The 14,406-nt window shown below is 31.1% G+C and overlaps 1 protein-coding gene across 1 annotated transcript; it reads right to left on the bottom strand.

Moving 5' to 3' along the window:
* Positions 1–7,023: 7,023 nt before the first annotated feature.
* On the bottom strand, positions 7,024–13,766 carry LOC136975701 (hexokinase-2-like). Its single transcript, XM_067270799.1, has 10 exons — positions 13,611–13,766; positions 10,552–10,714; positions 10,325–10,464; positions 10,023–10,238; positions 9,848–9,947; positions 9,504–9,759; positions 9,267–9,422; positions 9,046–9,185; positions 7,481–7,617; positions 7,024–7,395 (listed from the first exon to the last, which is right to left on the bottom strand). The coding sequence occupies exons 1-10, from the start codon at positions 13,632–13,634 to the stop codon at positions 7,315–7,317; spliced, it is 1,413 nt and encodes a 470-aa protein (XP_067126900.1). The 5' UTR covers positions 13,635–13,766; the 3' UTR covers positions 7,024–7,314.
* Between the last annotated feature and the right edge of the window lie 640 nt (positions 13,767–14,406).

Below are 14,406 nucleotides of genomic sequence, written 5' to 3'. Positions count from 1 at the left end.
TAACAGTCAGAAACTTTCCACTTTGCATGTAATTATACCAATGGATGATACAATCACTAAAAACATTGCAGCTAATGAAGAGCATTCTCATGTTTATGATATCATAGATGATGATATCTTTATGGTTTCTTACGGGTATGCAGCAAAATAATGCTTTAAAAAAAAAAAACATTTTTATAGGATTTTATGACTGATGCAAGCAACATGGACGTTACTGTATTTACTGTGTGTGTGTAATGTGAACCAGTGATTTTAGTATACAAAGGACTCTTTCTTTACTCGTTTCATTAAGAAGCGAGCTTCTTAAATATGATACGTATTTACATTATCAAATCCATACTTATTTATCTAAAACTATCGTCATATATTTTTAATATTATCTATACTTTTGCTAAATGATAAAAGTATTTTTAATATTGTTAAAGTTGTTATCCTGTCTAAGAAGAAAATGTTTGAATACAGAAGCACTAAGGAGAAATATAAATTCAGAAAATTGTGTAACGAGCTTGAATTACTTTTTATTTACACCTACTTCTAAATTTAAATACTGACTTATTAGGAAATTCTAACGGAAAAATTATTGATTTAATTTTTATACTTATATATATATAGAATTATATTGAATTGAGACAAAATTAATAACCTGTTTAACCTTTACAGAATGCTTTATAATCTATAAATATCTCGAGTTAGAGGATACAATTGAAGTTTTTGTAATATTTATAGGAAGTATATTCAAAAAAATATTTTGTGGAATTTTAACTCGTGCTTCGTAATGGTCGACATTCTCAAATCCGAGAATGTCGACCATTACTCCGTGTTTCGTGTTCGCGTGCTCGAAAGGACCGTTACCGCTGCACGGTGATGATCTGGACCTTCGCTGCTACGTGATCTAGATTGCTGGTGTCCCATTTCTTGGTTTGCTCAATCATTTGACATCATCTCTGTGAGATTTTTTTTCTTTGGGGTGTGTCAAGGATTGTGCATACGCTACAAAAATGCCAAACATGAGGGTCTGAATCACATATACCATACAAACTATCACTCAGATGATGAAAATATGCTAGAGAAAGTGTTGCATAAATTAATTGTATTGACTTGTACAAGATTGCATTTTTAGGCCAGTATTACAGAATTGTAAGATACTGCGGAAACTGATATTTACGTTTCATTTGATACCACTTTTACTTTTCTGGCTGTTATAACACAGGAAAGTATTGTAATTGTATCAAATTTGACCCTCCAGGTTTTTTACAAATCTTGACATTTTGAGACCTAAACCCAAAAAAAATAAAAAATGGGAGGAAAAATTCCATTTGTTTGGTGTCTATTTTGTTTAACATCTCAGGATAAAGCTTGAGAAATGAAATTTGACATGGTAACTTGTATATAAAGGGCTAAGTTTTAGAGGTTAAAGGCCAATGAGGTGGGAGATAGAGGGGTCGTGTCTCATATCTTAAGTGTGGTCGGACGCAATGAAAATTTTACTTGTTTACGGCATTTACAATATTTTAAAAACTTCTCTCTACCCTCAAAATTAAACCATTTTTTATCTTTTATAATAATTGGCAGGTTCGAGTGACGAGAAAATTGATCAAGAGCCCTTGTCACCTTTTTTCTCATAATCTATGTAATTAATTTGAAATAAATTGTCAAAGTTGTCAACGTTACTTTGGCTAACCTTGTATTAAGTAACGTATGTAATATTTCTAAGAAAAATATTTCGTTTCTTTTCTTTCGAAGACACAATGTAGTGACGTAAACTTAAACACTGGGCGAATTTTTCATCCTTTTTATTCGGTTGGTAAATATTTCGGTTGGTTGGTCCAACCGAATAAAAAGGATGAAAAATTCGCCCAGTGTTTAAGTTTACGTCACTACATTGTGTCTTCGAAAGAAAAGAAACGAAAAGAAAATACAAAACACGGTTTCCTCAAGATAGAGATAAAAACATATTTATTATATAAGAAAATAGGTAAATGGTTTTATTTATACAGAGAATTACGACTATTAGTGTCATATTCACAGTTTAAATACATTAATTATTTTTAATCTTGTTAAATTTCGACTTTTTTTAATAATTTATCTATTGTGATCGGAAGTAATTTCATTGTTATTATTACAGTAAAATATATAATTACATGACCTAGAAATCAATAAAAATTAAAAAAAAATAAGCAGTTTTTCTTTAATAATTGTTTTGAATAAAATCTGTTACAATGTAGTAGTAGATAATTATACCTCTAAACGTAATTTTGTAATATAATAAATGTCAAAAATGTTTTTAAAAAAGATTTTAAAATATTTCAAATTAGAATTAACAAATACAATAGTTATGTTAATCAATATTTTCATGCACATAAATGGCTTTTTTACTTGTAGTAATATTTTGTTAAAGGAAAATACTGTAACAATTTTATGCATATATAGGTCTCAGATACTATATAATTACAGGTGAAGGTACAAATGCAGGTCTGAATGAGGCTGTCGGGACCTTATTACAGCTGTATACCATGCTTGTAGGAGTCATAGTAACCATGAGCATAGCCGGGAAGGGGCATGGGTGGGCACGCCCCCCCAGTTAACCTGGTGCCCCTCCCCAGAAAATTACAGCCCAGCCCCCACGCAGTTAACCTGGTACCCCTCTCCAGAAAATTACAGTGCCCCCCCCAGTTAACCTGGTGCCCCTCGCAGAAAATTACAGCCTCTACCAGGTCTCTCCCATAACAAAATCCTGGCTACGCCAATGATAGGTTACTTTATCTTGCAAAGGGTTACTAGCTGGAATTTTGGAGACATTTAAAAATGAAAAAATGTTGATTACTTCTTAAAACAATGCTAAAAATCAACCGTTTTTCACTTTACTAGAGACAGCAGCTAAAAACTTACAAAACACAAGAAACTCCATAGCACTGACTAATTCGGGGGGGTTTGATTGGAGTTATTTTGTGTGCTGTTATGCTTATTAAGCAGATCTGTCATGAAAACTTTGGAGGTGAAAATCTTGCCAAGAGTTAGAGATAGGATTCCTTTGACTCGATCATCCAGGGGTGATCCAAACTCCTCGTTTGAAACTGCAATTTTGACCTTGTGAACTCTCAACTTCAGATAAGTCTTGTGATTTGCTTCGTAACTGAGGTACATTGGTTGAAGAATTCAGTCTAAATTAGTTGTTCTGTATTAAAAATATTCAAACACTTTAGCACTTTTAGGTTACACACATATCGTTAGTTTGTGCACCATTCTGATGCACCATCTCTACCAATCTATCCACTTGTTTATGAATTATCATGTGTATAATAGATTATGTGATAAGAAATGTGGTAAATGTGAGTTGATTTTGAGGCTGGCATCTCATGCCAAGATTTCCCCTTAAAGCTCTACTTGTTACAATATATAACTCTGTTATGGGAGATTTGCATGTACTGTACATTATAATACATAGCATATTGTTTGTATATCTATGTTCTTAATAACATAGATGCTAGTTGAGTGAAGAAACTTTGAATTGTAACAAATTATCCAGACTAGTTCATTAGTGTTTCTTCTTATTTTATAAATTTAACTAATGTAACTCAGTTAATTAATCCAAAGAAATTTTGGAAGATTCTTAAAGTTATGTTCTTAGAACAGAATTCTCTAAACTCAACTCTATGTAAACAGTTTAATTGTAAATAATCATTAAAAAATTCTTTATATAAAAAGGTACTACATTAAAATTTAACAATAATAATAATAATATTGTGAAAGATTTGTTTACAATATTTTTAATTTAATAATTTACATGTCTGTTTAGCATGTTTGTCAAAAACAAAACCTTGACAATCTTTTGTTGTTGGGCGAACGGCTGAGTGGTTAAGGCGGCAACTTACTGCTCCGAGGACCTAGGATTGAATCTGGAGAGGTTAGAATATCCCAGGAATTTTTGAGGGTGGACTGTCCGTATAGGTTGGGCCCATTCACTTGGCATCTCGTAGGTCTGGCCAAACCCATAATAAGTGTGCTAAGAAGGCTTTCTTAGTACTCATAATACAGAAAGAGTTTTGAAAAAAATTTTATATTTATTAAAAATTATTAGATAAAAATACCAGAAAAAAGCGGTGGATTTAGAAATACGTCGCCACTAGGTCCACTCTCGAAACTAATTATTAACTAAACTATAGTAGCACCTCTCGAAACTAATTATTACCACTTTCACATTGAGCAATTCTATATTATGTAGCAATGTATAAAATAGAATCACTCGGCCATGGCTTGGTGGACTTAATAGGAAATCTGCCGTTGCCAAAACATTGTCTATGGTGTTGCCAAAAGTTGTAACATTCGGCCTCTGCATTTATACTTTATGTTGTTGTACTTTTTAATATTAAAAGTTAATTATGATTTCTAGTAGATGTCATAGTATCTTAGTAAAAAGTAGGAAATTGCATTATTCTGTTTTGGCAAACTGATTGTCTAGTTTTCAGTACACTATCAGTTATGCAATGGCATGACAGTATTGTATAATTTTGTGGTTTTTAGGTGAATTATTGTGCTATGTGGTTTCAGTATGTGTTGTAAGTGTAACAACAATTCAGACAATTTTTTACAATTGTGGAGAAATAACTAGGTCAAGAAGGCTTTCCTTAACAAGTGAAATGAAAAAAGCACACTGCTAATATTTCAGATGCAAAGTGGAGGATCAAGTAAGTACGTGGCACTTTGTGTTCCACACTGCACACCTAATGTGCTCAAAGCTTGAGCAAATCACAAAAGGTTGGGAATGCATTTCAAATTCCAGTAGACAGAAAGTTCCCAATTACAAATGATTGCTAATATTGTATGCCTCTCGTGTTAGATAGGGATATACAAAGATGATGCTCTTGCTATACCTAAACATACTGTCTGCTATCCATTCAGTCCCGTACAGTGATGAGTTGAATGGTTACCTAATCCCCACTCTTGATTGTTTTTGTGTGGATAATGAAGATGGACTTGAAGACAATACTAGTGATGTGCAGTCTTAGACATGTAAAGATCCAGACACTGTCTTGATGTGAAGGGCAAAATACACAAGATCATTTGAATGGAATTGAATGACATTGCTAGGAATCTAGAATTAACTAAAAGCAAATCAGAATTGTTAATTTTGCAGCTGCAACGATGGAGTTATCTGGCAGATGGTATGAAGGCTATCATGTTTTGATCTTGATGAATACTTCAGTGTCTTTATTATCCAAATCATTCTTTTGAAACTTCCATTCAAATACATCTTCCTATTTGGAACACATCTTCAAATTTTTAAAATTCTTTTGAAGCAATTTTCTAGAGTTTACATCGACATTTTTGACATTAACAAGTTTCTTTATAAATCTAATTTTTTTGGACATCTAAATGTTCTCATTGCCACCCACTGATAAGATCACTCTTGACTTATCAAATTTCACATGCCTATTATACACTTCACTGCTAGGCACTGCATTCTCCACCCCCTCTGTATAGCTTCTCTTTACAGCCTTTACCTATTTCTCTAAGCTCCGATATAAAAAGTTTTTACACCCTTCTCAGTCTACTGACAGTCTCCTATACAACTCTACTCTGCCGTGTTCGATACTCTTGTCTTTTTCATTCTACGGGGAGCCGAACGCTACTGATTTATCTATCTTTTACAAGATTAATCGTACTTCAGTATTTTAAGACAGAAGGGGCATTTACTGTTTGTGATGATGATGAAAAATCATGGTGGCTATGAACAGGTCACATTGCTCTTGGGAATGGAGGCTGAAGATTCATCTAAATACTTACTGAAGGCATTTTTACTTTATAACAGAAGCAATATGCTTTCAGTCTTTATTTTATATGTAGTTCATATGAATGGAACATACAAGCATCTGAAGAAATTCTGGTATTGAACTATGAGAGATATAGATGGCAGATTTGTGTTGAATTCAAGATGATAATCATTTTACTAGGACTGACAAAGTAACTGATAATATTGTGTTAGCATCTATTAGAATTATAGTATTAGAAATATCATGTCATGTTTTCCAAACAATGAGTCAATTGCAACAAATGACTTATCATTTGTTGTGATTGACTCAACAAACAATCACTTATTCATGTTCAAGAAATCAAAATAAGAAAAAGCGTATTTTAGTACTGTAGCATAAGTCAAAATTTGAATAATAGGATTGTTATTAAAGGTCATTTGGGGTCAGTGTATAATAATGAATGATAAATACCTTTTTCTCTCATTTCTTTTAGCCATAAAACAACTTATTCAAAGTAATTTTTAATATTTTTGAAATAATTTTATAATTATTAGAAAATAGAATTGAAGAAATCAGCTGACTCTAATCTAATTTCTATATATTATAAGATAAAACATCACCTCTACTTGATCAATATTTTCTTTTTAATGTTTTGATAAGTATGTAAATAGCTAATGCATACATTTACACCTTCCAGATGTTAATTTTTTTGATAAAATTAACAATGTAAATTTTGATGTTTCTCTAGCATTTATCAAAATACAGGGTGACCTGAAGGTCACCAGACACAAGGAAAATGTACTTTTATTTGCAAAATATTCTCTACTTGTTGGTAATTTCTTTATACACATGCATGAAGTTGTACGTACAAATATTATCGTATGTACAGTGATTTTTGGAACATCCTGTACATTTGTTAGAGACTATGCAATGACCTAGATTCTTAGAGTATTATTTATTAAGGTGTTAAAGTTTAAATTAATGACTTTTTGTTTGGCAAAGAATTTTATTTATTGAACATGAATTACAGAATACACAAAAAGATATATAGATATATGTATATATTAATAATAATAGACATGAGGAACACATGTAACAGTTACAAATACATATGTTACAAATTGTTTGTTTTGTCTTTAAGATTATATATAATTTACAAAAGTTAATGCAGTTAAATGCTATCTAAATAGATGCAGTTTGTACAGTACATAATTATAGAAAAAAAATTTATCACAAAGTCTAGAATATAAAATTAAATCTTTCAAGATAAAGACAGAGAACATATAAAGCATTTTATTCTAATAAGATTAATGTTAATTATATACATTGAAATATATCTATTCGTGACTAATGACGGGTCTTTCGGTCCAATTTTACAATTGACACACATTGCACTATAAAAATATGATCACAGCTGCTCAGATGTTTGAATCACTTGTGGCTTTTGACTAATCCTTTGGTAGGAATAACTTCCGGCACATGCTCGGAATGAATTTTCAATCCGTATGATGTATTTACAACCAGAAATGATGTCCGACAAAATTTTCAATTACTAGTATCTTTGTCATTCCTTTGTTCTAACGGCCACTGCCGCGACTAGTGCCGCTCCTCTTCCGCTTCCGTCTTCTGACAGCATCAAGTCAAACTAGAAGTGAGTAGATTTTTAATATTTTTAAAAATATAGATAAAGAATAAATTTTATTAAAGTAGTTAAATGTAAATAGTTATACCTTATAATCTGGCATTACTAATTCTTCAATTTTCTTTTCCATCAAATCATGGAAATGAGGATGGAACTTGTATACGGAACCATCAACTCCAATTGTTGTGTATGGCCTCTTAATTTTGTTTAGGATAGTTGATACAGCTGTTGGAAAAAGTAATATTTATGAATTATAAGGATTAATTTAGATTCTTACTTTCATTTCTTTCTAACCTGTATGTTATGTAAATCTAAACAATGAACAGTGTGCATGATTTTAATGCAATATATATGCATTAAAATCATGCAAACACAAATGCACACACACCACTAGTGACAAATTATTTAGTAATTAATTAATTTAAAATAATTGCAATATAATAGCCCAATATAATCCGGTAGTTGTTGACGTATTGCAGATATTTATAGCTATTAGGATGAAATTTAGAGGTAGAAATTACCTTCGTAAACTCATTTTCATTAAATTTAATAACAAATTAAAATTAAAAATATTTAATTAGTGAAATACTTGATTGTATAAGAACTTTACTTCAAGAAATTTAAATGATAAATATGCAAATAAATGCATGAAACCTGAATTCTGGTTTCATCTTTTAAAACATTATTGAAGTAAAGTTTACTTTCCCAAGTTTTGATTTAAATTCTAGACACATTTTAGTGCTCATTTCAGTTTTTATAATATAGAAAATGATAAACAGCAATTATATATTTCAACATAGGCTTTTCCTATAATTTAGAAGGAATGTACTGTTTACATTTTACACTTCTATGCACATTGCACTGTTTCTTAATTCTAAAGAGATAATTATGGCTTTAAACAGTGCTTATGCTGTATTTTTAAATGTGTTGGTAAATAAGGTAATTTTTCTCTCTATGAGTTAAAATAATGAAGTTACTTTTCAGTAGAAAGATATTTACGGGTTTTTAAATAGCAAATTATTCAGAAAAATGCAATTGTACGTCTACAGAAGAAACTATATACATATATAATTATTCCAAAGAGAAATTTAAGTAGGTATTTTCATAAATTTTTAGTGTCTCAATGTCGGAGGGTTATGTGAAAATAAGCTGAATATATAATTCATGATGTAATTTCCAAGTTTTAAATTCATGTAATTAAAATTAATTTTAGTCCAATTAGAAAGTTTTATTACAAAATATCTTTGATAATTACATTATAATGTAATTGTAACTCAAAGAATGTAACTTATTACCTCTGCTTGATACCTTGCAGCCTGCCTCGTGGGTTATTCACTATGTTTAATTGCTCCTTACTCTGCAGCATCTCTAAGGTGACGGGGATGCCACTTCAATATGAAGTTTGTACTTAGTATTTCCAAAATTATATGAAATACTACTCAGATTATTGTATTTAATTAATATCTATTGCATTTTGGTTAGGTGATTTCAATGATTAATGCAAAACATGCATTGTATACTGCACGTAGTTCATATGTTCCTACAGTGCTTTTGATTTAAAGATAATAGACTAATTTGTATGTATGTCAAGTTTGTTTATATCATTTTATTGTAGGTTATATACTATAATTCTCTCATTAATGATATACAAACCTGCAGAAACAAGGAAAGCTGCTCTGGTAGATATTCTTGCACAGACAAGTTTGACATTGTTACAGTCATCATTGGTGGCATGAGTCAATCCTAACTGGTTAAGTACATTACGTGTTTCGTCATAGACATACTTCCTATCGCTATAATGGAAAATATGTATGAATTTTAAATTTAGTATCATGTACAGAACATATTTTATTGCATATTATATAAAAACTTACCTTTCAATCATCGAAATATACTGTGTCTTAAAAGCATATTGCGTGTATAGAAGGTCAGATCCTTTGCCATTGAAAAGCAATCCTTCATTTGTTAGGTGTACTAATACCCTTCTGGCTACTTCTCCCATATACATGCCAGATATCATTTTTTCAAATCTTGTAAATTAAACAGGTTTATTAAATTAATTACCCATAATCTGTTAGATAAATGAATTCTAATTGATGGCAAATACTTACAGCTGTTTTCCTGGATTAAGTGAATGAGCATCCACTTCGTGATCATATTTTGTTCTAAGAAAATCGAGACATCCGTCGTCTCCGAAAGCGCCCCATTCGGTGTTTACTATTACTTGTCGTGGTTCGTAAGCATCGTTGTCCCAAAGATCGACACTGTTATCTACTCGTTCCATGTAAGAAGTAGAAATCTTTCTCCTGGGTGTTGATGCCCTTCTCACGTATACATTTTCCATGTAACACGAGTTTGTGCCAGTTCCTTAAAATTTAGAGATTTTAAATTAATATAATAGCCAATGGACAAATATACTAAATGATTAGACTTATTATTTATGTACTGTACTTACCAATAATAAGACCAATTCGGCACTGTCTGTTCTTGTGGGCACAGGACATGAGCGTTCCAGTAGTGTCGTTTACAATGGCTACAATATCGATATCTATATCCTAATAGGAATGCATGAGATTTAGTAAAGTTCTTAAACTATTTCTGATCTTAAAAGTAAATTTTATAATATTTACCCCACGACGTTCCACAGCATCACGCAGTAATTGCACGACATCTTCACCTTCTACGCCGCTGCATTTGAATCCTTTCGTCCATTTTACTAATCTAGCACTGGTCAGACCTTCCTGCTGACAGGGAAAACTGAAAGTAAACCCAAGTGGAAGTTTTTGTTTTTTGACATTTTGCTTTTCCATGAAGTTGGCCAGGCACTCAGCTATGTGGTCAAACAACTGTAAACAAGAGAATAATTTATCAGATTAAACTTGTTTTGGAATTAAAAGTGATGCATTTAAAACTGATTTTTAACTAGTTTTACCTGTGTGCCAGCTCCTAACATCATTTCTTGTGGAATAGCGTATGTCTGGTTTTCCATGTGGAAATCATCCCCATTAAGATCAATGAGTAAGACTCTGAAATTTGTACCACCCAAGTCTAATGCTAAAAATTTCCCTTGTTCTACAAATAAATTGAAAACAGTAAGTAATCTATCGTTCCAATTTGCATTTAATTAATGTAAAATAAATAAATAAACAGTAAATTTACCGGTTCCATCAGGCACATCCGTCACGTAAGTCGGAAACATCTTAACGGATGCTTCCTTGTGTGTTGTGTGTGAAAGGCCTTTATAAAATTGATGAAGAAGAAGAGCGGAGACTTTTTCAAGTTGCTCATTTGTTAATACGAGTGCTCTAGTAAGAGCTTCGATCTGGAATAAAAACATTATAGATAAAGTATATTGTATGTATGAAATACAACTTTACCTGTATGTGAAGCTATAAAGACTATTTCACACTCTTTTATTTTTATGAGAGAGTGATTCAAATAGCATTTAGTACTAATAAAGTCATGGATGGTGACCCAAATTTATTTTAATGACCCAGTTTGTTAGGAAACCCAATGGGTTTCGCTACGATGAAGGACACGACTGGTTTCTGTTCAAGGTGAGACAATGACCATTATCAACAACAAGTCCACACTGTTTTAGTTCTGTTCACCAGAAAATGATATGGAAATCAATGCAGTTAATACATAAACAAACAAAAAAAGTTATTTTTTAAACTATAATCAATCATCTGTAATATTATTTTCCACTGGATGACTTTGCTTTTTATTTTCAAGTAAATAGCAAATAATAAATATATACTTGAAGTTTTTTGTTTCTGTTTTGTGGTTAAGAATACTTATATCAAATTTCATTACTTTATATGGAAATGTAGTTTTAAAACACTTTTTTTTTATGTTTAGAAGACAAATATGATATAACAATAGCTCAATCTCAATTGCTGACCTTTCAAGTCGAAAGGTTATGCATTTTTTTATGAATCAATTCAAATTGAAGTGCCTTGTCTTGACTCCTTAATGCTCCTAAGATGCATTCGAGTCAATTTGTTTTCTTTGCTTCTTATAGTAAATGTAAGGACCTCTTAGCTAGTTAAGTCTAGACAGCAAATATGTCAATTATATTAATTTTATCATTAGTTACAGATTTCCAATATATTTATGTGAAGTTTACATATTATATTAACTTAGAGAAGTAATTTTTGAGTAGTTAAAATGGCAATAAAAATTGAATAGGTAAAACTAAATATCATTTTCTCTCTACACACACACACACCGTTACTTTTAAATACATCTCGCTGATTACTGATGCTAAAAACAGTTATTGGGATCATTTACAAGGTGAGTTTGTTGGCCAAAATACAATATGACATTCAGTGTTTTTTAAATATCAAAGGTGAAAAAGATTTTTTAAAACGTGTAGTTATGTACTCGTTAAATTGTTTGACTATTGTAGGATATGTGCAAAAAGTAAGCAGCTAGATTATATAAAGCTTAACGAAACAATAGAAATTAAAATATTTCTATATTCATGCTGCGTATATATGTACGAATGCATACATTAATTGCTGTAATACACATTCCACAGACGATCCAAAATTTATCTGTCGTCGTCGTCAGTACAAGGTCAGTTCATCACGCATTACGTGTCCTTGACATAAAGATGTATTACGAACCGTCTATGAGAACTTCCGCCATTCTCAAAGCATATTTTGAACTTGAACTCTTTTAAAAAAACCTCTTGTCTCTGATTTTTCAAAATACTAAAAATTGCACCATTTACGTAACATATTACATTTACTTATTTTTAACTTCTTGAGAAATCTGATAAGAAAGAAAGGAAAAAATTATCTTTCTTGACCAAACGTAACTCTGACCCTGATTTATAACCTTTTTTTTTATGATGATAAATTTCAGATAACGGTTTTGCTAGGTTACTGAAATATTCCCTGTTCTCTCTCATAGTTTATGCATTACATAACCTTTGAACTCGAATTTTAATTGGAACAAAACGAGAAATTTATTAAGTACTCCTCTCCGATGGCGCGATGTCGAAACGCTTCAAGATTTAAAATTTCGAGTATTAGAATAAAATATGTTGGTCAAGATGACATTTTTAATTCTTGTCATGCTCTGAATTTTCCAAATTTAGAAATCGAACTGTTTTCTTGTATTATTTGGCAATGCTGCCAAAATAAAAAAATAAAAAAATTCTGTGCACCACACCCAATCTCTATACTGATAAGTATGAAGACTTTTTTATGAATCCGAAAAGTGATTTATCTAAACACCGTTTTGATCTTGATGTAGAGGTTTTAACTAGTTTCAGCCATGTTAGATCCATTTATACTTAAAATTCGATTTAGTTTTAAGCATTTTGCAAAATTGGATCCAGTTCAAACCCGTCTTTTTCGAGTTTTATCTAAGCTTACTTTCAATAATTTAATTGATAAGAATAATTTGGCAGGGGGGAAGAAAAATTTAAACCGAGTTAAATTGCTTAACCAAGTAAAATTTCGTCAGTTTGTACCAAAAATTAGATCAGTATCAAACTTCTGTGAAGATCAAACGCGCGGTACTGTACTTAATCCAAAATACCCAAATTCCATGTTAGTGATTAGTAATTACGATATCGAAGTTTAGGTTAATTTTAATTATATAATTTAGGGCCATTTAAACTTAAAATCCGATTAATATGAGCGTATTCAAGAGCTGGATTTCGGTCAAAGTCTCGATTCTTTGATGGAACGATGCCAAGACACTTCTTCACAAGCCTCATTCAGGCTATCTAGCATTAATATGCAATTTATAATAATAACCCTTATAAATTCCTTCGAAAGAACTTATATGGGATTAAAATTTATTCAAGGCCCAAAACTTGAGGTTCCTAACTTAAGCACAAGCTTAATTTCGAAATTATATATCGTACCGCGAAACTTCCTCCCTAACAAATGAGGATATGATAAATTTCTAAGCAATACTTCCTATTTAAAATTTATCTATGGGCAGAAGCTTAAATATTTAAAAAAAACAATTTAAATTTATTAAATTAAATAAAAATTTTTTAAATATTGTGTTTAAACACTTCCGGTTACTAGAAACAATCCAAGGCCAAGAAAAAATAAGCCCGACAGTTTGGAGCCTGCTTGCTCCAAAGAGTTGCTAGTCGAGTTACAATTATTCTAAAGATTTTTTTAACTTATTAATTTAAAGGAAAATTAAATAATATATCTAATAATAATAATAACTCTAAGAGTACTTACTTTTCTTCTAGTTTCAATAACCATTTTGTCGTAAATAAGATTAAAAAAATGAATTAATAACTTAAATAATTAACGAGGGAGGGTATGACCAGTGCTACTTATATATATACTTTTGAAGAAGCAAACAGGTTGCTTTTTAAAAGTAAGTAGTGGCGCGTAACTCCTCCTCCTGTCTACGAAAGCAGGCGTGTGTCATCAAGCTATTGCTCATTGGATAACGTGACAGGCGATAAGTGTTGACCTTATGACGTACATTTTCCTCTTTTGGATACGCATGCCGTACGTGTTGATTGAAAGGAGCTGAAGAAGGAAGGAAAGGAGGGGGAAAAAAGGAAAGGAGGGGGAATTTGGCAACTTGAAAATTTTTCTAACAATATGTTTTACAATTTATGAAGACGAACAGTTTCTTTAACATAATCTTTTAATATTTTGTCTCGAAAAGTTACGAATGTTGTAATACTTTTTCAATGTTTATGCTTGGTTACGTTGAAGGAAGTAACGTGACGATTTCGTAAACATTTTTTCGAATTTTATTCGTTTCTTATTAATGCATGGCATAGGTACTGATTTGGGATTTTTTATTTATGATTGCTACGGATGTTGATGAGACTTATTCATAGAAAATGTTATCAATTGACACTTCATTTTAAATATATTAGGGATTTCGAGCTTTTTTATCTGATTTAATGAAAGATTTAATTAATTTCTTACTCACAGTTCGTGATATATTGTAAATTCACGCTATGTTTAGAAAATCAAGTTTTTTTTAGGTCGCTATTATTTTCTTAATAAGTAT

This window comes from Centruroides vittatus, unplaced genomic scaffold (assembly GCF_030686945.1).
Source record: "Centruroides vittatus isolate TY-2023 unplaced genomic scaffold, ASM3068694v2 contig_378, whole genome shotgun sequence".
NCBI classification, from domain to species: Eukaryota; Metazoa; Arthropoda; class Arachnida; order Scorpiones; family Buthidae; genus Centruroides; species Centruroides vittatus.
This window is presented reverse-complemented; position numbering and strand designations above follow the sequence as displayed.